General features: G+C 44.6%; 1 protein-coding gene across 4 annotated transcripts in view; it reads left to right on the forward strand.

The window, feature by feature from the left end:
* Nucleotides 1-9,670: 9,670 nt before the first annotated feature.
* The window catches only part of BUB3 (BUB3 mitotic checkpoint protein), a 30,690-nt gene continuing 18,331 nt past the window's right edge, over nucleotides 9,671-22,029 (forward strand). The window contains exons 1-6 of one of the 4 annotated variants that reach the window (XM_068111198.2): nucleotides 9,671-9,741; nucleotides 10,264-10,299; nucleotides 19,258-19,322; nucleotides 19,780-19,992; nucleotides 20,098-20,167; nucleotides 20,259-20,410. In XM_068111198.2, the coding sequence (XP_067967299.1) occupies nucleotides 19,320-19,322; nucleotides 19,780-19,992; nucleotides 20,098-20,167; nucleotides 20,259-20,410 (438 nt within the window). In that variant the 5' untranslated portion in view covers nucleotides 9,671-9,741; nucleotides 10,264-10,299; nucleotides 19,258-19,319. Of the gene's footprint in view, nucleotides 9,742-10,263; nucleotides 10,300-19,257; nucleotides 19,323-19,779; nucleotides 19,993-20,097; nucleotides 20,168-20,258; nucleotides 20,411-22,029 lie in introns of those variants that run through there. The other 3 variants (XM_068111199.2, XM_068111200.2, XM_078773777.1) reach the window with 3 other exon arrangements.

The raw sequence follows: 22,029 nt of genomic DNA on the forward strand, positions 1-22,029 counted from the left end.
AAAGAAGGCGGTGTTTCGGGTTTAGGGTGTGTGAAAGAAGGCGGTGTTTCGGGTTTAGGGTGTTTGAAAGAAGGCGGTGTTTCGGGTTTAGGGTGTTTGAAAGAAGGCGGTGTTTCGGGTTTAGGGTGTTTGAAAGAAGGCGGTGTTTAGGGTTTAGGGTGTTTGAAAGAAGGCGGTGTTTCGGGTTTAGGGTGTTTGAAAGAAGGCGGTGTTTCGAGTTTAGGGTGTTTGAAAGAAGGCGGGGTTTAGGGTTTATGGTGTTTGAAAGAAGGCGGTGTTTAGGGTTTAGGGTGTTTGAAAGAAGGCGGTGTTTAGGGTTTAGGGTGTTTGAAAGAAGGCGGTGTTTCGGGTTTAGGGTGTTTGAAAGAAGGCGGGGTTTAGGGTTTATGGTGTTTGAAAGAAGGCGGTGTTTCGGGTTTAGGGTATTTGAAAGAAGGCGGTGTTTAGGGAATAAGAATTTAGAAAAGGAATTTAGAAAATTTAGAAAAATTATTTGGAAAAATTTAGAAAATGAATTTATGGTGTTTAAAGGAATGTGGGTTTTGCCATTGCCAGTCTGATGCAAACAGTGAAAATCATTGCACCACCAAAGTTCCTCAATTCCAGATTTATAAAAAACTCATAACACTCACTGGTCAACAAAATTTTCAAAGTTTTATGGTTCTAGTATATTTTGAGGTGATTCTAACCAACATGAACCTGTAGATTTCGATTATGATATCCCATTTTCACGAGCACATCCAGTTTTTGAGAACCAGTATACCATAGGAATACCACTTCATTTGAAATTCACAAACCTCTTGGTGACCCTGAGAAGGTATTCTTACCACCACTTCATTTGAAACTTAGTTTGATGAAGAACTTTGTGAAGGCCATGGATCAAGATGGTGCTGGCTTCCACTACTTGCTAATGAAGTTCCAAGGCATTGTATTTGAGGCCAAAGTAAAGGCGGGTGTTTTCAATGGTCCTCAAATTCGTCTTGTACTCACTGATCAGGACTTTGTAACGAGACTATCTGAGCTGGAAAGCGTTGCTTGGGATAGCTTTGTGGCTCTTGCTAACAATTACCTTGGAAATTTTCGAGCACCAAATTATGAAGAGCTTGCGGACAAGATGTTGAAGAGTTACCAGGCGCCCGGTGCTCGAATGTCACTCAAGATACATTTCTTCCATTCTCATCTGGACTTCTTTCCACAAAATCTTGGCGATGTCAGTGATGAACATGGAGGAAGGTTTCACCAGGAAATTGCCATCATGGAGACTCGATATCAAGGCCGATTCAATCCAAACATGATGGGCGACTACTGTTGGACTTTACAGCGTGAAAGTGATTGCTCCTACAAACGCAAAAGTAAAGTTCAGAAGCACTTTTAATGTGATGTAAATAAAAACTTAAAGTTCATATTATTTTTGGAGATTTACATTTTTTTATGTGATGTAAATAAAAACATTAAGTTCATATTATTTTTTGTGATATTTTATAAAGTTCATATTATTTTTGGAGGTTTACATTTTTTTATGTGATGTAAATAAAAACTTAAAGTTCATATTATTTTTTGTGATATTTTATAAAGTTCATATTATTTTTGGAGGTTTACATTTTTTTATGTGATGTAAATAAAAACTTAAAGTTCATATTATTTTTTGTGATATTTTATAAAGTTCATATTATTTTTGGAGGTTTACATTTTTTTATGTGATGTAAATAAAAACTTAAAGTTCATATTATTTTTTGTGATATTTTATAAAGTTCATATTATTTTTGGAGATTTACATTTTTTTATGTGATGTAAATAAAAACATTAAGTTCATATTATTTTTTGTGATATTTTATAAAGTTCATATTATTTTTGGAGATTTACATTTTTTTATGTGATGTAAATAAAAACTTAAAGTTCATATTATTTTTTGTGATATTTTATAAAGTTCATATTATTTTTGGAGATTTACATTTTTTTATGTGATGTAAATAAAAACTTAAAGTTCATATTATTTTTTGTGATATTTTATAAAGTTCATATTATTTTTGGAGATTTACATTTTTTTATGTGATGTAAATAAAAACATTAAGTTCATATTATTTTTTGTGATATTTTATAAAGTTCATATTATTTTTGGAGGTTTACATTTTTTTATGTGATGTAAATAAAAACTTAAAGTTCATATTATTTTTTGTGATATTTTATAAAGTTCATATTATTTTTGGAGATTTACATTTTTTTATGTGATGTAAATAAAAACATTAAGTTCATATTATTTTTTGTGATATTTTATAAAGTTCATATTATTTTTGGAGGTTTACATTTTTTTATGTGATGTAAATAAAAACTTAAAGTTCATATTATTTTTTGTGATATTTTATAAAGTTCATATTATTTTTGGAGATTTACATTTTTTTATGTGATGTAAATAAAAACATTAAGTTCATATTATCTTTTGTGATATTTTATAAAGTTCATATTATTTTTGGAGATTTACATTTTTTTTATGTGATGTAAATAAAAACATTAAGTTCATATTATCTTTTGTGACAATAAATAGACTTATTGAGACTTAATCAAGAAATTCGCATGCTCTAAAGATTTTTTCCACACTTATGATGTACTACTAGTGGGGCAACTTAGCATAACAATTGTGCATTTTGGGAGGAAAGCACCAAATTTGGCACACTAGTAGACTATCATATTATGAAAAGATCTGGATATTGGGCCATCTCAGATTCAGAGATTTGATTTTTGCAAGATTTCGATTCGATTGGGATTGAAGAGAACACCTTCTTCGTCTTCTGTAGAGTGAAGATGCCAACCCTGAATTCTCTGGCTACATCTGGGTGCTTCATTGGGAGTGCAACCATGTCCCTCAGGTGAACAGGGACCCACCTGGCATAGTGTGTGTGGTCTAAGGCATGGAACCATGGGACCAGTTCCGTCAGGGCATCAAGGTACATCGTGAATGAAGCCTGCCGCAGAGAACGCACGTAGACCAGTACCAACATCTCTAGTTCCAGCACAGTTGCCCAGTACTGAAAGTTGGGAATGTCTTCTCCTCTCTGGTGACACCAGTCTTCGAACTCAGGCAGGTCTTCTGCATCATCAGCATATGTCATACAGTGGCGTTTATACGCACGGTGTTGCAGGATGTGCAGTGCCGCTGCAGTGATTTGATGAGCTCTTCTTGTGCGGGTGACGTGGGCAGCTCGCAGGAAGGAGTCGGCCGTCCCTGGCGTTGCAATCTCAGCTTGCAAATCTGCAAAATCTGCAAATCTTGCAAAAATCAAATCTCTGAATCTGACATGGCCCAATATCCAGATCTTTTCATAATATGATAGTCTACTGGTGTGCCAAATTTGGTACTTTCCTCACAAAATGCACAATTGTTATGCTATATTTAGCTTAGCTGCCGGACTATACGTCAAGGTTACGTGATAGCGAAATTTTAAGGTCAGATTCGGATTCGTGGGCACCAAATTAGTTAGAAACAGTTGAAAATAAGTCAGAACCAATTTGGCTGTTGACCAGTGTAACAATCGTCGTCATTATGAGATTATTTTTTCATTACCATATTGTTAATTCCCAAATTTATTCGATTTTAGTAATGTTGAATACCAGTTAGCAACCGTGCTTGTATTTGTAACCAAAACCGACAATGTACATTTTTTTATGCTTCTTTCTTTCTTTCTTTACGATACAATATTCACTTTCCAAATTATTATGTCCAGCGGTACAGGAGGGTATCAGCAGGTATGATAATTCCGCACTTTCACATAAAAGTAGAAACCGAAATTGGAGATGGCCATCCAAACTGTCATGTATGAAGGTGCAAATATTCCCCGTTTTAACCCGACACGGTGACCGCGGGTCTATTTCCGTTTCCGGAGGTTACGGCTCAGCTCGGACGGCGCTGGGGTGAATCGGGCCTGTATCTGCAGTGTCAATAAATGTGCAACAATTGATCGTAGTCTGTCGAGATACTTTACATGGCGACGAGGATAAACATCTAGAGTCTAGACCATGACTTCTTTCAGCCATATCGATGAATTCGACCCTCATGAGGGAGATTTTGACACATATTCTGAGCGGTTGTCTTTCTACTTCGAGGCGAACGGCATCGTGCCGGAAGCCCGGATGAAGGCCATCTTCCTGTCCATTTGTGGGGGTGAGACGTTCACACTCGTTAAAAACCTGATTCGTCCTCGGACAATCCAGGAGCTCACGTATGCAGAGCTCAAGGCCGCTTTGAAGGAACATTGTAATCCATCTCCTTCAGTCATCCTGTGTCGGTTTAATTTTTACATGTGCAGACAAGCAGCAAGGTCAGTCGATCGCAGACTTCATTGCACACCTCAAAAAACTCACATATGTGTGAAGGTGGGGATACGATTGACGACATGCTCTGTGATTTGCTGGTGGTTAAGATGTCCGATGACAGCACTTGTAGACGCCTGCTTGCTGAGAAAAGACTGACTTTCCAAAATGCCAGAGACACCGCCATTTCCATGGAAAGTGCTGAACGCAACGCTACAAGCATCGGTGCCACTCGCTCGTCTGGTGCCAGCCCTGCTGTGAATCGGTTGGATCATGTTCAGCCAAAACGTTGGAACAAGGCTCCTCGTCAGAAGCCAGTGCAGTCTCAAACCCACAACAAATGTTTTCGGTGCAACGGAAAGCACCCTCCGGAGACGTGTCGGTTCAGAGATGCAACCTGCCATTTCTGTTCGAAAACTGGCCATATTGCTCCAGCTTGCATCACTCGCAAATCGGGAAAAGAGAAAGCTGCTGACAAGAAGATTAATCAGTTTATCAGTTTGGAGAAACCTGAGCTTGACCAGGTGAGCTGTTTCCAAAAACTCAGAATCGTGTGACCTGTTTCATATTGATTCTCACCATAAGCGGGACCCTTTTCTTGCTTGCCACTGTTGTCGTCAACAATCGACCATTGCAAATGGAGGTCGACACTGGTGCGGCTGTCTCGCTCATCAGCCATGCTGTTTTCACAAACCTGTGGAGTGATGCTGACCGGCCCCACCTGAAACCTACTACCTATGGACTCTCCACCTATACAGGTGAGAAGATTGTTCCCTGCGGTACATGTGACGTCACGGTGGGCTATGATAACAGCGAGTGTCACCCACCCCTGATCGTCATTCCTGGAAAGGGCCCTTCCTTACTCGGCAGGAACTGGTTGAGCATAATTCAACTGAAGTGGAAAAGCATTCATCAACTCCGGGCAGCCAACGTTTCTGCTACCGCAGCATACACACTCAAAAATGTGCTGGATACGTACCCGGATGTCTTCAAGGATGAGCTTGGAACCTTGAAAGGACATACAGCTAAACTCAGTGTTGACCGGGATGCCATTCCGAAATTTTGCAGAGCTCGCCTAGTCCCTTTCGCCCTGCGGGAGCGGATTGGCAAGGAACTGGATCATCGAGCAATTTCAGTACGCCAAATGGGCGGGGCCCATCGTTCCGGTCATAAAATCGGACCAGTCCATCTGCATATGTGGAGATTATAAAATGACCATGAACAAGTGTTCTTCATTGGATAAATATCTAATCCTGAGGATCGAAGACCTCTACGCTCGTCTCACGGGAGGCAAGACTTTTACTAAACTCGATCTCAAATCCGCCTATCTACAGCTCCGCTTGGACGAGAATTTGAAACAGTATCTTACCTTCAACATGCATCGTGGGTTGTACAGGTACCACCGACTCAGTTTTGGAGTAAAATCTGCACCTGGCATTTATCAACGTGTCATGGACAGTTTGTTTGCCTCAGAACGCAACGTCGTTTGTTACCAGGATGATATTCTGGTTACTGGTCGTTCGGATGCTGAACATCTACAAACCCTGGATGGAGTTCTGAGGAAGATTTCGGACTCCGGCCTACGTTTGCGTCGAGACAAGTGCAAGTTAATGGTGCCATCGGTCACGTACCTGGGGCATACGATTGATGCCGAGGGTCTATACCCGACAGATGAGAAAGTCCGAGCTATGAAGAATGCTCCTGCTCCACGAGACGTAACCGAATTGAAGTCATACCTCAGTTTGGGTCAGTTCTATGGTCGTTACATCCCGAATGTGACCGACGTTTGGGCCCCCTTTATCGTCTTTTGAGGAAAGGAGTCTCCTGGAGCTGGGGGTCCACTGAACAATCAGCATTCCAGACCTCAAAGGATCTGCTAAAATCGTCCAATGTTCTCGTTCATTTTGATCTGGAGAAGGATCTTGTGCTGACATGCAATGCCTGTCGGTATGGAGTGGGGAGTGTATTATCACACGTGATGCCTGATGGTACAGAAAGACCTGTTGCATTTGCTTCCAGAACGTTGTGCCCGGCAGAGAAGAACTATTCCCAACTTGACAACGAAGGATTGGGAATCGTTTTCGGCATCAGCAAATTTTGCCAGCGACTTCTTGGACATCATTTCACGATTCGCACTGATCACAAGCCGCTGATCAGACTGTTTGGTCCGACTAATGCGACGTCTGACACACTACCGCCAAGGATCATCCGATGGTACCTGTTTCTCACTGCTTATGACTACACCATATGTTATAAGCCTGGTCCGTCTATCACAAATGCAGATGCCATGAGTCGGTTACCCCTTCCAGAATCCGTTGATGATTCGCCTACACCAGGATCCATTATCGCACTGATGGATCATCTGGAAGATTGTGCTGTTGATGCCAGCCAGATCCGCACCCATACTCGACGAGACCCCGTTCTATCCAGAACTGTCCAGGCTGTGCAGCTTGAATGGCATTTGCTACCTAAGGGTGACCCAGCTTTTGCGGCTTTTAAAGCACGTAAAAACGAACTCAGCGTGGAAAATGGTTGCCTACTCTGGGGATGTCGGGTCATGATCCCGGAAAATCTGCGTTCCAGGGTCATGGAATCCATGACTGTCACCCCGGGATTGTGAAGATGAAGTCACTCGCTGGCTAGAAACTATGTGTGGTGGCCGAATCATGATGTTGGTATCGAACATCATTGTTACCCCATTGTTACCCCTACCGACATTGTCCGCGCCCCCGCACGATCAGAGGGCTGCAGGAGTTCCTGGGCATGGTGAACTTTTACCATCGGTTCCTGCCCCGTATCGCCCAGCTCCTGCGCCCCCTGCTCGAAGCTCTCCGAGGTAAGCCGGGCAAAGGCGACGTTACCTGGACCGAGCAGATGGACGCGGCGTTCACGGGCGCGAAGCTCGCCTTGGCTAACGCCACCATGCTCGCGCACCCGGCGCCCGATGCACCGATCGCCCTCACCACCGATGCCTCGGACTACGCGGTGGGCGCGGTGCACGAGCAATGGGTGCGTGGAGCTTGGCAACCGCTGGCGTTCTTTAGCCGGCAGCTCCGCCCGCCCGAACGCCGTTACAGTACCTTCGACCGCGAGTTGCTCGGACTTCACTTGGCGGTCAGGCACTTCCGCCATCTGCTCGAGGGCCGGGCGTTCACTGCCTTCGTCGACCACAAGCCGCTGATCTTCGCGATGGGCAAGGTCACCGAGCCGTGGTCGGCCCGGCAGCAGCGTCACCTCTCGGCCGTGTCCGAGTACACGACAGACATCCAGCACGTCGCGGGGAAGGACAACCCGGTGGCGGATTGCCTTTCCCGGGCCGTCGCCCACGCAGTCCACCTCGGCATCGACTATGCCCGGATGGCAGCGGACCAGGCCGCTGACCCCGACGTCCAGGCCTTGCGGACCGCCGTCACGGGCCTCCGCGTCACCGAGGTGCCGTTCGACGGCGCGGGCGCGGCCCTCTTGTGCGACGTCTCCCTCGGGCGTCCTCGCCCCATTGTGCCCGCGGGCTGGCAGCGCCAGGTGTTTGACGCCATCCACGGCCTGTCCCACCCGGGCGCGAGGGCCTCCCAAAGGCTGATCGCCGACAAGTTCGTCTGGCATGGCCTCCGGAAGGCCGTCCGCGGCTGGGCCAGGACGTGCCTCGCGTGCCAGCGCGCCAAGGTGCACCGGCACACCCAGGCCCCGTTGGCCCCGTTCACGGTGCCGGAACGCCGGTTTGACCACGTCCACGTGGACCTGGTGGGACCTCTGCCCCCCTCGCGGGGTTTCACCTACGTCCTCACCATGGTGGACCGCACCACCCGGTGGCCGGAGGCCGTGCCCTTGGCGTCGACAACGGCGGCCGATGTCGCGCAGGCTTTCATCGCCACCTGGGTCGCCCGGTTCGGCGCCCCCTCAGACATCTCATCCGACCGCGGCCCCCAGTTCACCTCGGAGCTCTGGGGGGCGGTTGCGCAGGGGCTCGGGGTCCGGCTGCACCGAACCACGGCCTACCACCCCCAGGCTAACGGCCTGTGTGAGCGATTTCACCGCTCATTGAAGGCCGCGCTCCGGGCCACCCTCCGCGACGGCGGCTGGGTCGACAGGCTCCCCTGGGTCCTGCTGGGCCTCCGGACGGCGCCCAAGGAGGACCTGCGCGCATCCGCGGCGGAGTTGGTCTTCGGGCAACCGCTGCGGGTGCCGGGCGACTTCCTCCCCGACTCCACGGCACCATGGTCCGCGGCACAGCAGCGCTCCGCTCTGCAAGAGACCGCCCAGAGGTTCGCCCCGGTGCCAACGGCATGCCACGGGCACCCACCGACGCACGTCGCCCCGGAGCTTCGCACGGCGGAGTACGTCTTCGTCCGCCACGATGCCCATCGGACACCACTGCGGCCCCCGTACGACGGGCCTTTCCGCGTGCTGGAGACCGGGGCGAAGCACTTCACCCTGGACATCGGCGGTACTCCTGACCGCGTTTCGGTAGACCGCCTCAAGCCGGCCCACCTCGATATGGACCATCCACCGCCAGTGGCCCGACCCCCACGTCGGGGCCGCCCTCCTGCGGGCGGACCCCCGGCACCGCCCAGCCCCGCCGCCACGGCGCCCCCCGGTCCTGCACCCATCCCAGGGGCAGCCAGGGGCATCCCACCTGGTATCCCTGCACCCCGGACGCCGCCGATCGCCAGGGGGCGCTTCGGCCGGGTCATTCGTCTGCCCCGCAAACTGGCCCTCCAGGTGTGCGGGAATTCTGGGGGGGCGCGTGTGGCGGACACAAAAGCCCACTGGCGTGGTGACATCATTCCACGCACCAAGTGGGCGGTGGCCACGCCCGAGGGGTAGGCGTGGCCTCATGATATACACCGGGCGACCAGCCCGGAGCCGGAGGAGTTCAGTGTTACAGTGTAGTCTTACAATAAAGACGTTTATATGTTACCGCTTGTCCGCTTCCTCCTTGCTCACAAGCAGCGCGCGTAACGCCGCGCTTTAATGGAATCGATTTATATAACAGGGATGATTAGATAAAAGGCCTCCTTGAGCATTGTTTGCATTGTTTATCGAAAATTAATGCATAATCTGATGTGAAATTATTTTCTTCGGTATCCTGAGCCTCGTCGCAATATTTTCTAAGAGGTTTAAAATCGTCTCAAAGCAATATAAATGTTGGCGGTGTAGCTGGTGGGTTTAATTTGTGCTACATGGTGGGTTTAATTTCTCCAGTTTTGGTTATTTAAAGGATTTCTCTCTATAACTCGTCTCCAATCCGAGGGAAAACGAAATTATATTGATGGGATATGTTGAATTGTCTGTACGATTAAATCAACTCAGTATTAGCGCGACATGATTGGCTAATTTCGGATTCGCAACCCGGAAGTTATTTGACAGTTTTGATTTTTTGCCGGTATTTTCTGCGGCCTTTGCTTGCTGTGGGATTTTAGACCAAGCGACGTGGGGGTCAGATGGTTTTTTTTTTTAACATTTTTCGTTGTAACGAAATAAGTATTTGCCTCAAATATTTATAATCGTGTTTTTTCTCACGTCGATAAGGAATATTACAAACGTGTTTTGCCTTTCCCGGTTAAAGATTATGCATCTCAAGCTTAGTTAGGATCCGCTGAAAGTTTAATTTATTGTGTCTCAAGGAAATGAATGCACCTTGTGCAGAGACTTTGATTATAAAGCTTAACCGAAATAAACCGTATCACGTGCTCGCCGTTTATTCATAATAATTTAATATTGTTCGTCTTTGTAATACGGTGCTTATCTTTTAATAATCTTGTATTATCATATATGTGCATGACTCCATCATCCATGAAATGTGGTAAAAGTACCGTGATATAAAAAGGTAAACCTCTTATATTATGCTTGCGCTGGTTTAAAGCTAAAACGTGTGTGTGTGTGTGTGTGTGTGTGTGTGTGTGTGTGTGTGTGTGTGTGTGTGTGTGTGTGTGTGTGTGTGTGTGTGTGTGTATACAGGAAAAGTGGAAAAAATCAGGAGTGATCGAGGCAGCGGTATGTTGCCTATACACCGCGCAGTTTCAATTTCTCTTTCGGTTTGGTGAAAAAAATTTCTAATTTTCCTGTAGGTTTGGATTGATTTATTTCTATCTGAGGAGCGTTTTCGTGGTTCGGGGTTGGATAGGCAGACGGTATTACTATTACGTATTAGCAATAGCATATTACATGCTGTACAAGCAAAGTTGTATGTCTCCAGCGGCGGGGAAAGTTTAAGTTGATCTACCAATTTAAATTGTTTGTTGGACTTTAAAAAGGTTAATTGTGTTGCACTCTGGGTTTCACTTAGAGCCAACGCTCAACTACTTATCCCGACCAACGCAAAATGGTGGTGCAACATCTGGCGGCAGAGTTTGGATTTGTCAGGGGAGGGAAAAACAAATGGACACTGCTCGGACTTCCAGGAAAGAAGTCGGTATTTCAAAAAAGTGGATCTGGGGTGAATTAACGGGGGTAGAAAAGATCAAGGTTTTGGATGGGGGTGTTGAACTGTTTGGTGTAAGAGATGGTGTTGAACTGTTTTAAAGAACTGGAGGGAGGAGTGGGATTGAATAAGGCCAAGTAAAAAAAAAAAAAAGTTTCTCGTCCCCGCCCGCTTCCTTTTTGGTCGCCGCCTACTTTTATTTACTATTTAATACTATTTTTTTTAAATATATACTTGTTTTTAAAAAAAATCGTTTTGCGAAGAAACTCGGTCTAAAACTTGCCGTTTCCGGGGCGTTTGCTGATCGTATCTTGTGCATTGATGATCTGAACTATTATGGATTGCGCCCTCTAACGGAACTTCCTGGTTAATACATGCTAGGCTTAACGCAGACACTTTGTGCTAAAGACGGTCAATTCTCGCAGGGTTGTGCACTGGGCAAGTGCAATTTACGTGTAAAAATCTTGCATTTCATACTTTTAATGGTACACATTTGAGTAGGGAATATGACGATATTCGTGTGTGTAAGCATACGTTCGTCGACAAAAGTTTTGAAGTCTTGGTTCGCGAGATCAGTTCTAGATGAGAAGCGAACGTTGAACGATCTCTTCGCTAAATTTGCCAGTGGAGAATTTGACGATGGAGATGACATTGGTGATGGATACCAAACAACGAAAGTACGTTGGCGTCGTGATATAGCGTAAATATTTAAGCCATATCAAGACATACATTTTCTAGTGTACTTGTTTTTAAATACTTGGTGCATTAAAAAATCCATATGTAGCTGTAACGCTATACTTGGATGGCCTAGTACTAGTTGTAGTTTCGTGTATTCAGGCCTTTCGGTAACAATCAACACTGGCATGTTTCACATTACATTGGACAACCTATAGAGTCTTTAAGTCAGCCACAGTGGTCATTCAATTCATGGTAGCCATCTTGGAAAAAAATAGCAAAAAAAATGAAAATAGTAAATAGTAAGGGCCTCCCTCCTCCTTTTTTCAAAAAAGTCCGGACGATAAACTTTTTTTTTTTTTTTTTACTTGGCCTAAAGTGTGGGAGTTTGTTCCAGAGGCGGGAGTAAAGAGGAATGAAAGAGTGGAGGTGAGCAGAGAGTCTTGAATTTGGCACTTTCACAAGAAGAGGGTTGCTGGCCGATCTTGTGCGACCTGTAGGAATATTTGGGGGATAGAGCTGGGGGAGCTAGGCCGGATAGGAATCGGTTGAAGACAGAAAGACCACCAACCTGCCTACGGTGAGTGAGTGAAAGGCCCTCAGAATCAGCTTCATCACGAGAGATTCCGATGATTCTGAAAGCTTTGGTTTCAACAGCGTGAACCCGAGCTAGGTGTGAGGCAGGAGCACCAGCCCAGAGGGGGGAGCAGTATTCCATCACAATTAAACTGTGAAATAAAAATCTCAATGAAAATTTACGTAGAAACTGTAAACGTGTTGGTTAAAAAAAAAAAAAAAACTAAATTGATGTGCAGCAGCAGCTCGGTGATGCTTACCTGTTACCTATAATTATAAAGCTTCTATTTATTATGTACCTACGTACGTAGCCCAGTTTCATTTTATTGCTTAGACAATGTGTAAGCACATACCCCACTAGTATGTATGTATGTAATATGTAGATAGCTTGATGCAGCAGTAAAGTTGTGAAATGTTTATATTTTGTGCAGAGTAAGAGAAATAAGGTGATAATGTCTATGTTCAAATTGTTTCATTTCAACATTATAATATACTGTATACGAGTACCCTCACAAGGAGCTTTGATGCAAGAGGAGGGAGGACATTAGGCCCATAAAACCTGCGTTAATATAACCAACAGTCCAACATATGATTGTTTCTCCCTGCACTATCCTTTTAAATTCTAAGCGTCAAGCATGGTGGTAGCACGTACCATTTCCAAATATGATTCATATGACTCAGGCGGAGTTCGAACCACCGACATCACATACTCGGAGTGGACGCTCTAACCATTACACCCCCGGGGGTACTCTCCGTCATCCATTTTGGGGCTTTAGTTTTTATAAACTCCATCTGTCATGCATCGTCCGTGATACCACTAAATATAAATCGACATGACGCTTGTATGCTTCACCTGCAGGATCAACTAACCGCCATTTTATTTGATAACTAACCTAAAAACAAAAAAGAATCGAAAGGGTTAAATGGGAAAGGAATTTCATTTTCCCATTTACTCTGTACCCTTCGATCACTGTGTGTGTAAATTTATATTTACGTATTCCCACAGTATAGTGTTTGCATCGAGGTATACCAAACTGTGCACACCCCTCAGAAGAACCAGGAAACTTTGTATTCTGGTGACGAGTGGATCAATAATGGTTTGGGCCGTTTTAATTACCCCGTGCACACAAAGCAAAAAGTAGAGTTAACCAATCGCTTCAGGCCTGTCTGTCTGTCTGGCTTTTCAGTCTATATAATCGACGAGCAACTTGTTTTCACATTGAATGATATATTTTCTCAACATGAATCGGAATAGGAAGACAAGTTTGCCTTTTCACTTTACTTTGGCTCAGCATTCGTCCCGACCGCACATGCGCAGAGAGGAATGAATGAATGAATGATCGTTTTTAAGGCCATTTTTCCCCGCTAGAGCGGGTGTTGGCCTTGCAGGCCCCATGACAATCATGGTTCCCTATTTGAGGCGATGTTTTTATGGCCGGATGCCCTTCCTGACGCTAACCCTTGGTCGCCTCTTACGATGCGCAGGGATACGGTGTACCTATTCTAAACCGGGGTACACACCGTGGTCATTCATCCCAGCAAGCTGGTACTCAATTTGCCGACCTCGGAAGGATGACAGGCTGAGTCAACCCCCCTGGCGTTAATTCAGCGATCGACCGGGATTCGAACCCAGGATCCTAGGATCCCAAGCCGGCACCCTAACCGCTAATCCAACGCCAGGCTCATGCGCAGAGAGGAATGACGTATGTAATTTTTTTTTCACCCGTCTGCTTGGCAGTCAAACAAAAATTGAGAATCATTCCAAACAGGAAACTTGCTGTTTTTAAGGATGATATAAAGGACACAAAGAACAGGCACGAATAACTAATCGATGTAACGTGTAAAATGGACACTGGGTAAAATGACGTTAAACCCCAAAATCGATTTATTTATACGATTTTTACAATCTTTGTTTTATTTAAATCGAATTAATACTTGAACATTGCAGAACACAAATCACTTCCGTAATACTTCCAAGGAGCTCCAGTTTAAAGCAGTACTTGGACATGTTATATAGGGTGGTGTACTGGTGTATTAGAGTGGTGTATAACACTGCTTCAGTAGCACTAAACTTCCGGATTTTTTTTTTTTTTTTTCACAATCTTTGAAACGATTTTATTAAAATTGAAGTATAAACTTGAACATTGCACAGGGTATCGTGTTCACATCGTTTTCTGTGATCTCTAGTTGTCAAAGCATCGGAAAACGTACTGTCTGAGATCGCAAGAGACGTCTCAAAATCATGCAGCGATTGAACTGTAGAACGATGGACAGAAATACCATAGCAAAGCTTCTTTTTTTTTTTCTTTTTTTTGTATACAAGATCGAGGCTCGTGAAAGAGCTAACATTAATCACACAGTAGACGGGTCAATATACTGCCTGACCCCAAAAAAATTGCAAATTTTTGTTTTATGCTTATTTCTAGTAGTTTATGAAGTGGAAGACAACATATTAAAAGTTGGACAATTTTGACGCATGGGAAAGTCCCTCAGTGACGTCAGAAAACAAGATGGCTGCCGGCAGATAAAACGTAAAAAAAATTGACTGATAATCATCAGACCACTAACAATTTAAAGTTAATTTTGCACCAATATTTGTATTATGATCGTTGCTGGTAGTTTATGCAGTGCTAATCCTGAGACCATTCGCAATTTAAAGTAAATATTTGCACAAATATATGTTCTTTGATTGTTTCTGCCAGTCTATGACATGGAAAGCAACATATAAAAAATTGGACAATTTTGACACATGTGGAAGTACCATATGCCTTCTAGTCTTAGATTCCAGTTTCATCGTCCTCCTCCTCCTCCTCTATGTCTGGTTCAACACTCATATTGTCACAGTTGCTGTCCTGGCAATGTCCACATGCACTGGTGCACTCTAATCCATGCTTCCTACATGAACACCTTAGTGTTTTGCACCCCCCTGAACAGTTGCAGTGAATCATCTGAAGTAGTATGTCTGGAGCAGGGCTTTTGTCTGTCATCACTGGAACAAGTTTTCCTCCTTCTACCTTCCATCCCCACTCCGTTGGCTCCATTCCACAACAAAGGCCCATCCATTCCATTACCTGGTAATAGGTCCGCAGAGAATGAAACTTGCAGGCAGCGGATGTGGGTGGCAGTCTTTCAGGAGTGACAAATGCCTTAGCCCTTGCAACCTTTTTGCAGAGAATGTTGTATCTGATCGATGCCAATGAGTCGTTCTGATTTGCTTTAAACAATGCCACCATTGCTCTGCAGCCTGCAGTTTCAATAACATCCTGACTCTGCTGTGGTTTACAGAACACCTTTGAGCTGTCTATCAGTTCCTTTTCTTTCTTGATGATTCTTTGAAACCCTGACTTCTTTCCAATCCCAAAGACACGAGACGTTGCGTCACAGCCAGTTAATGCATGAAGGAACAATATATCTCTGCAGGCTGCATTTCCAAGTATCTGCTGAAGGACTTTGATATTGTAGACATTTGATTTTGCCTTGTCAGAACGGAAATAGAGTTCAATGCAGTTTGTCTCCACCATATAGAAGAGCAGGAGGAGAAGGAGATCTGTATCTTCTCCAATGAGGGTTGTAGATCTGGAAGCCGCATTTGCGACGGCCGCTTTTGCAATCTCAACATCAGCATCTCCCTCTGCTTGGATCACCTCACAGCCTTCCTTGTGCAACACCTCTATAATCAACAGTATCATTGCCTGCTTGTTTGACTCATTCGACAGAAAGTCCTCCTTTTTCCCAACAAATTTTGTTGACTCCGTAATGTTAACCTTGGTGGCATTCTTGTTTCTATTCCGACGTTGATGAGAACAGTCCTTTGTGCTTGGCCCAGCCTCATAACCATCAAACACAACAGTAGCTTTGCCATAGTGTCGTACTGTAAATGAGGCATATTCATCTGCAATGGAACTGTAGGTGAATCCCTCTGTCCAGTTTAAGCGGTGAATAAGTGATCCCCCGTCAAGAACATAGTGATCTGTTCCTGGAACTGTCTGGTTGACAGCATTGTCAGATTTGGTTGTAGCATAATTCCTTATTGCCTCCGCCAACTGTGGTTTATCTGGCTGGCGCAGGATGTTTTTTTGCCTCAAAAAGAGACATTGGGTATGGGCAGAGTTCATATTTCATCACTTCACCTATCTGGAGATCTCCCGTCTGTGACACCACTAAGAACCTCTGGAATAGTAACGCTGGATCTATTGTGCGGTCCTCAGCAACTTTGACTGCCCTGCTGAATGCAAGTGTCTTGGCTTTAGAACTCCTTTTGTGTGAATAGGAGTAAGCTGGGTGATCATCCATCTTCTTGACAATGTCACTACCTACTTTGAATAGGTCATGAACATTGACATCCTCATTTGCAGTAACCCCTGTGATGATATTGCGCAACGACTTGTCATCAGAAAATGGTGTGAAGCTGTCCAGTTTTTCGGCAACTTTGCCACGATCAGCTTCATCTCGACTCACCCTGGATGTTGTCAACTCCTTATGTTGTTCACTTGTTGAGTAGCTACTCGAGGTCAGTTCTTGCATAGCAAGGTTGTAGGAGGACGATATGGTTGAAGACAGAGTCCAAACTGCTCTCTGGTGCTCTGACATCCCACTTCCTCGAGTCAGCCCCCCTTGGCTTTTCAGTGAGCGCATTAATGTCTGTTCTATCACAAGATCAGAGCCTAGGCCAGCCCAGTATTGGTCACTGCGCCGGATTACATGATAACCAGATTGGAACTTCTGATGAACCTCAGGGTTGTCATCCTCTAACGCAAGCATCTTCTCGAGATAGAGTCGAGCTGACTTCAGGTAATTGGGATGGCCAGCAGCTGCAAATATCGGCAAGCAAGCTGATATGGCTTGGAGATGCATCTCCCAGGACCCCGTCCGATCAGCTGCCACAAGTGCCCTTGCAATTCCCAACATACGCTGGTAGTTGATCCAAAGTGCACTGGTTTTCGAGTCCTTTGCAAGTTTATTCCTTTCCTGATTCAATCTATTGTCAATGAAATGAATGCACTCTGATTGCAACACAGACTCTATAGTGTCACTTTCGACAGTCTCCAGGGAAATGTACAGTCGCTCCAGTTCTGCCACTTGTTCTTGAAACCCAGGGTCAACTTCCACAATCTTGCCAACAACCTGACGTGGGGAGTTTGTTTCGGCAAGCAATCCCCTTTGGCATAAAGGGCAGGTCTCTTTACCATATAAAGAGTTCATTTTCTATCTCTGAAAATACAAAAATGAGATCTTTTAGAAGCATGCAGTCAATTTACATTGGCCATATACATTGAATGCCATCAGAGCATTCTCCGCCCCTGAAACTGAGATATTTATGTAAGATATATATTAGGAGGAAACATACTATGGAATAATCTGCATAGTGGTCATCCCATTGCTTTCTGCATCTGAAATGAATTATATACAAGGGCTCTGTTGCTTAGTCACAAGGTGCACCAGGAAAAGATATGTATAGTCCAGAAGAAAAACATACTGATAGAACCCCCCCCCCCCCCCTTCCCCCAATCAACTGGTCCCATTCCTATTAAATAAATATGCATCCCCACAACTCTAGAACCTGGAAAATAAATACCATCATACACTACAGTTGTAGGAGTACAAAATACATGTAGAATATATGGGGCAATTGTATGCATAGGCCTACCTGTCTTTTTGCTACTGCCTTGGCCTTGGTTGTATTGTACTGTATCTCCTTGGTTGTATTGTATTGTATCTCCAATGTTTACCATACAACGTTGTCCAATTGAGTCCTAATTAGGTGTAATTAACTCATTCATGTGGAGTTGTTACTCAGTCAAGCTGCACAACTACCAGTGAGGAATTAGGTCATTAGCCTACATGCTGGGAGGTCATATTGTTAAAGACATGTGTCAGGTAGCAGATGTAAACATTGTTAAAGACACGAAACAAGTGTTATAAAATGTTGCCTTTGCAGCTGGTCTCAGTGGAACAAATTAATTTATATAAACAAAAAGAAACAAAAATAAAAAACCAAAGACGTTTTCGACGTAGTGAATCGTGCATGGTTTTGTGACATTTTTATCATGTCAAAAATTTTTACTTTCCCATGGTCCATTTCTGTCCAACTTTTGATATGTTCCTAAGTAAGTCTTAAAATATAAGGAAATGCAATAAAACTAAAATTTGCAATTTTTTGGGGGTACGGCTGTTCTGGTTGTATATTGACCCGTCTACAGAAAGACAAACCGAAACATATAACATGGGGAGCGGTAGACAAGATGGGGCGAGAGGGGGAGGAACACACAAACAACATCTGAGAGCAGGGACATCGAGAGATCTGTGGGAGGGAGAGGGCTTTGGGGGGGGGGAGAGGTATAAAACATATGGACACTGCTGGGACTTCCAGGAAAGAAGTTGGAATTTCAAACAAGGTGGATCTGGGGTGAATTAGCGGGGGTAGAAAAGATCAAGGTTTTGGATGGGGGAATATAAGAGATGGTGGTGAACAGCTGTTTTAAAGACCTGGAGGGGGGTGGGGGGGTGGGAGAGGTATAAAACATATGGACACTGCTGGGACTTCCAGGAAAGAAGTTGGAATTTCAAACAAGGTGGATCTGGGGTGAATTAGCGGGGGTAGAAAAGATCAAGGTTTTGGATGGGGGAAGATAAGAGATGGTGGTGAACAGCTGTTTTAAAGACCTGGAGGGAGGAGTGGGATTGAAGGGAGTGTGGGAGTTTGTTCCAGAGGCGGGAGAAAAGAGGAATGAAAGAGTGAAGGTGAGCAGAGAGCCGTGATTTCGGCAGTTTAACCATCAGAGGGTTGCTGGCAGATCTTGTGTGACCTGTAAAGTTCGAAATTATTGTTTTTGTTATTGTTACTGGTGAAATTGTTGTTGAAATTTATTATTGAAATTATTGTTACTGGTGTTTCGAAATTATTTAACAAATAAGACGAGAAGACTTTAAATGGGTCTGTATCTCAGAGGTGATCCGGTGTTGAGAACTCGGATGTGTGTGCTCCTGTCCTCAATAACTAGCAACTGTTTAATGTAACCTGATGAGCTTAAACTTGCAAGGATCCTTTAATCACGGCCAAGATGTTCAGATTTATCTCCTTTCTTTTTTGCCATCGATGTGTCGGTTTCCTGCTTTTAGGCGAGGCGTTTGCAAACATTGGTCTGCTGATTGAAATTGCTGATCGACAATGAACGTTATTTGACAATCGGTTGCTTGTTGTTTGTATTCCCAAAATGTTTTTTGGGGTTTTTTTGGGGGAAAAAAGTGAAATATTCTTTCCTGTTGCTGGACTTGTTCAGGTTGAAGTGTCACATTGATCATTTGGCTTGGTCTGGACCTCCAAACGGAGCTGCCTTGAACAATGGTACTGCTTTGAACAAAGAAAATGCCAAAAGTTGTAAATTGGTCATTTTTGTTGATTTCTGTCTTCTCTTCATCATAATGTTGTTGCCGAACATGCGTGCTGCCATGTTTTAAATCATATGGATGTGTATATATATTAAAAAAAAAAAAAAAAAAAAAAAAAAAAAAAAAAAAAAAAAAAAAAAAAAAAAAAAAAAAAAAAAAAAAACACATACACACACAACATATTTTGGATCAGTTTAATGATGTGTATATGGATCAGTTTAATGTTCATGGTGATGTGGAGCACCCTTCTTTACACATAGTGGTGCTTATTTGTCATCAATGTGTGAACGTGTCGTCATTATCATGAATGGGTAGGATAGATGTTGGGTTAAATTAAAAAATAAATTCACGTCACGTGCCGTCATCAGCGAGAGACAAAATTACCTCACTGAAGTACACATTGTGCCCTCCAGGAGCAGAAAGAGACATCGATGACGGGAGCAAACGAGTCCAAACTGAACCATGGCCCCGACGATGGTATAACAAATGTGCAGTTCAGTCCAACCACGTCGCAATTCTTGCTCGTGTCTTCCTGGGATTGCACAGTGCGTCTGTATGATGTATCCGCCAACGTGCAGCGTCTCAAGTACCAACACTCCGGGCCGGTACTCGATTGTACTTTTCAGGTGCGTGGTGTTTCTGCCTTTTTCTTCCCAGTGATCGCTACATTATTGTGCCGCGGTCCATGTAAGGATGTTCACCTAATGGTCTTTTTTATTCTGTTTTAATAGGATTCCACTCGCTCATGGAGTGGAGGTTTGGACAATACTGTGAAGATGTATGATCTGAATTCTGATCAGGGTGAGTCGTTTGAGAGGTTCAGATGAGTCGGTTTATTTGTCACGATTACTGAGAACGAGGGTGCTGATGCTGTTGCAAATCTTTGTTGCAGAGACTGTAGTGGGAACACACGATGCGCCTGTACGTTGTGTTGAGTTTTGCCCAGACGTAAATGTCATTGTCACCGGTAGTTGGGATCACATGGTGAAGCTCTGGGACCCTCGCGCACACTGCAATGCTGGAACATTTGCTCAACCTGAGCGGGTATTTTATTACAATTTTTTTTACTTTTATTTCCATACAATGATGCATCCTCCCCGCTTGTTTACCTTTTGCATTGCGCAAGCTTGCTCTGCTGATGTGATGTTGAATCTCTTCCTCCAGCCCTAAATCACGAGACTAAATTTTGTCCGCTCCGACCTGTGATCTGGGATTTGTCAGTTTTGAGCTTTGTCCGTTCTGGCTTTTGTCTGCTCTGGGCTGCATTCTGGGTTTTGTCCGTTCTGGCCTTTGGCCTTTTTTTTTTTCTTTTTTTTTCAGCTGTGATGTTTAGTCTGCTGTGGGGTTTAGTCTGCTGTGGGGTTTAGTCTGCTGTGGGGTTTAGTCTGCTGTGGGGTTTAGTCTGCTGTGGGGTTTAGTCTGCTGCGGGGTTTAGTCTGCAGGGTTTTGTCTGCTGCGGGGTTTAGTCTGCTGCGGGGTTTAGTCTGCTGCGGGGTTTAGTCTGCTGCGGGGTTTAGTCTGCTGCGGGGTTTAGTCTGCTGCGGGGTTTAGTCTGCTGCGGGGTTTAGTCTGCTGCGGGGTTTAGTCTGCTGCGGGGTTTAGTCTGCTGCGGGGTTTAGTCTGCTGCGGGGTTTTGTCTGCTGCGGGGTTTTGTCTGCTGCGGGATTTTGTCTGCTGCGGGGTTTTGTCTGCTGCGGGGTTTTGTCTGCTGCGGGGTTTTGTCTGCTGCGGGGTTTTGTCTGCTGTGGGGTTTTGTCTGCTGTGGGGTTTTGTCTGCTGTGGGGTTTTGTCTGCTGTGGGGTTTTGTCCGCTGTGGGGTTTTGTCCGCTGTGGGGTTTTGTCCGCTGTGGGTTTTTTTCCACTCTGGGCTGCATTTTATGTTTTTTTGTCCATTCTGGGTTTATCTGCTCTGGGCTGCATTCTTGGTTTTTGTCTGCTGTGGGGTTTTGTCCGCTGTGGGGTTTTGTCCGCTGTGGGGTTTTGTCCGCTGTGGGGTTTTGTCCGCTGTGGGGTTTTGTCCGCTGTGGGGTTTTTTCCACTCTGGGTTTTTTCCCACTCTGGGCTGCATTTTATGTTTTTTTGTCCATTCTGGGTTTTATCTGCTCTGGGCTGCATTCTTGGTTTTTGTCTGCTGTGGGGTTGTTGTCTGTTCTGTGTTTTTCTCTGGTCTGAGTTTTTTTCCACTCTGGGCTGCATTTTATGTTTTTTTTTCCTTTCTGGGTTTATCTTTTCCTCGCCAGGTAATTTCCATTCTGGGTTTTATCTGCTCTGGGCTGCATTCTGGGTTTTTGTCTGCTCTGGGTTTTTTTCCGCTCTCGGCTGTGTTCTGGATTGTGTAATGTCAAGCTCGTTCATGAATTAACACTGAGCAGTGTGGCACCATCTATAACGTGCATCCTGTATATAACCAGAGCATGAGCACAGCCAATGCTCCGCTCATGTCAATTGCAGCTGTTTTTGAATGAGTGTCGCTGTGCATCTATATCTCCATTGCTGGCACTACATACTGAGTCTTCTTGTTTTGAATGCAGCACAAAGCTGTAGCATCATTGGCTGTGGCCGTGCCTATGCCGCTGATGCAATGCCTTCTGTAGGTCAGGCCTGGAATTTGTATTTTTTTTTCATTGTGCCAGCGATAGCTCGACTACTCTTTGCGAAGGACA

This window comes from Myxine glutinosa, chromosome 3, assembly GCF_964187855.1.
Source record: "Myxine glutinosa chromosome 3, kmMyxGlut1.1, whole genome shotgun sequence".
Classification (NCBI taxonomy): Eukaryota; Metazoa; Chordata; class Myxini; order Myxiniformes; family Myxinidae; genus Myxine; species Myxine glutinosa.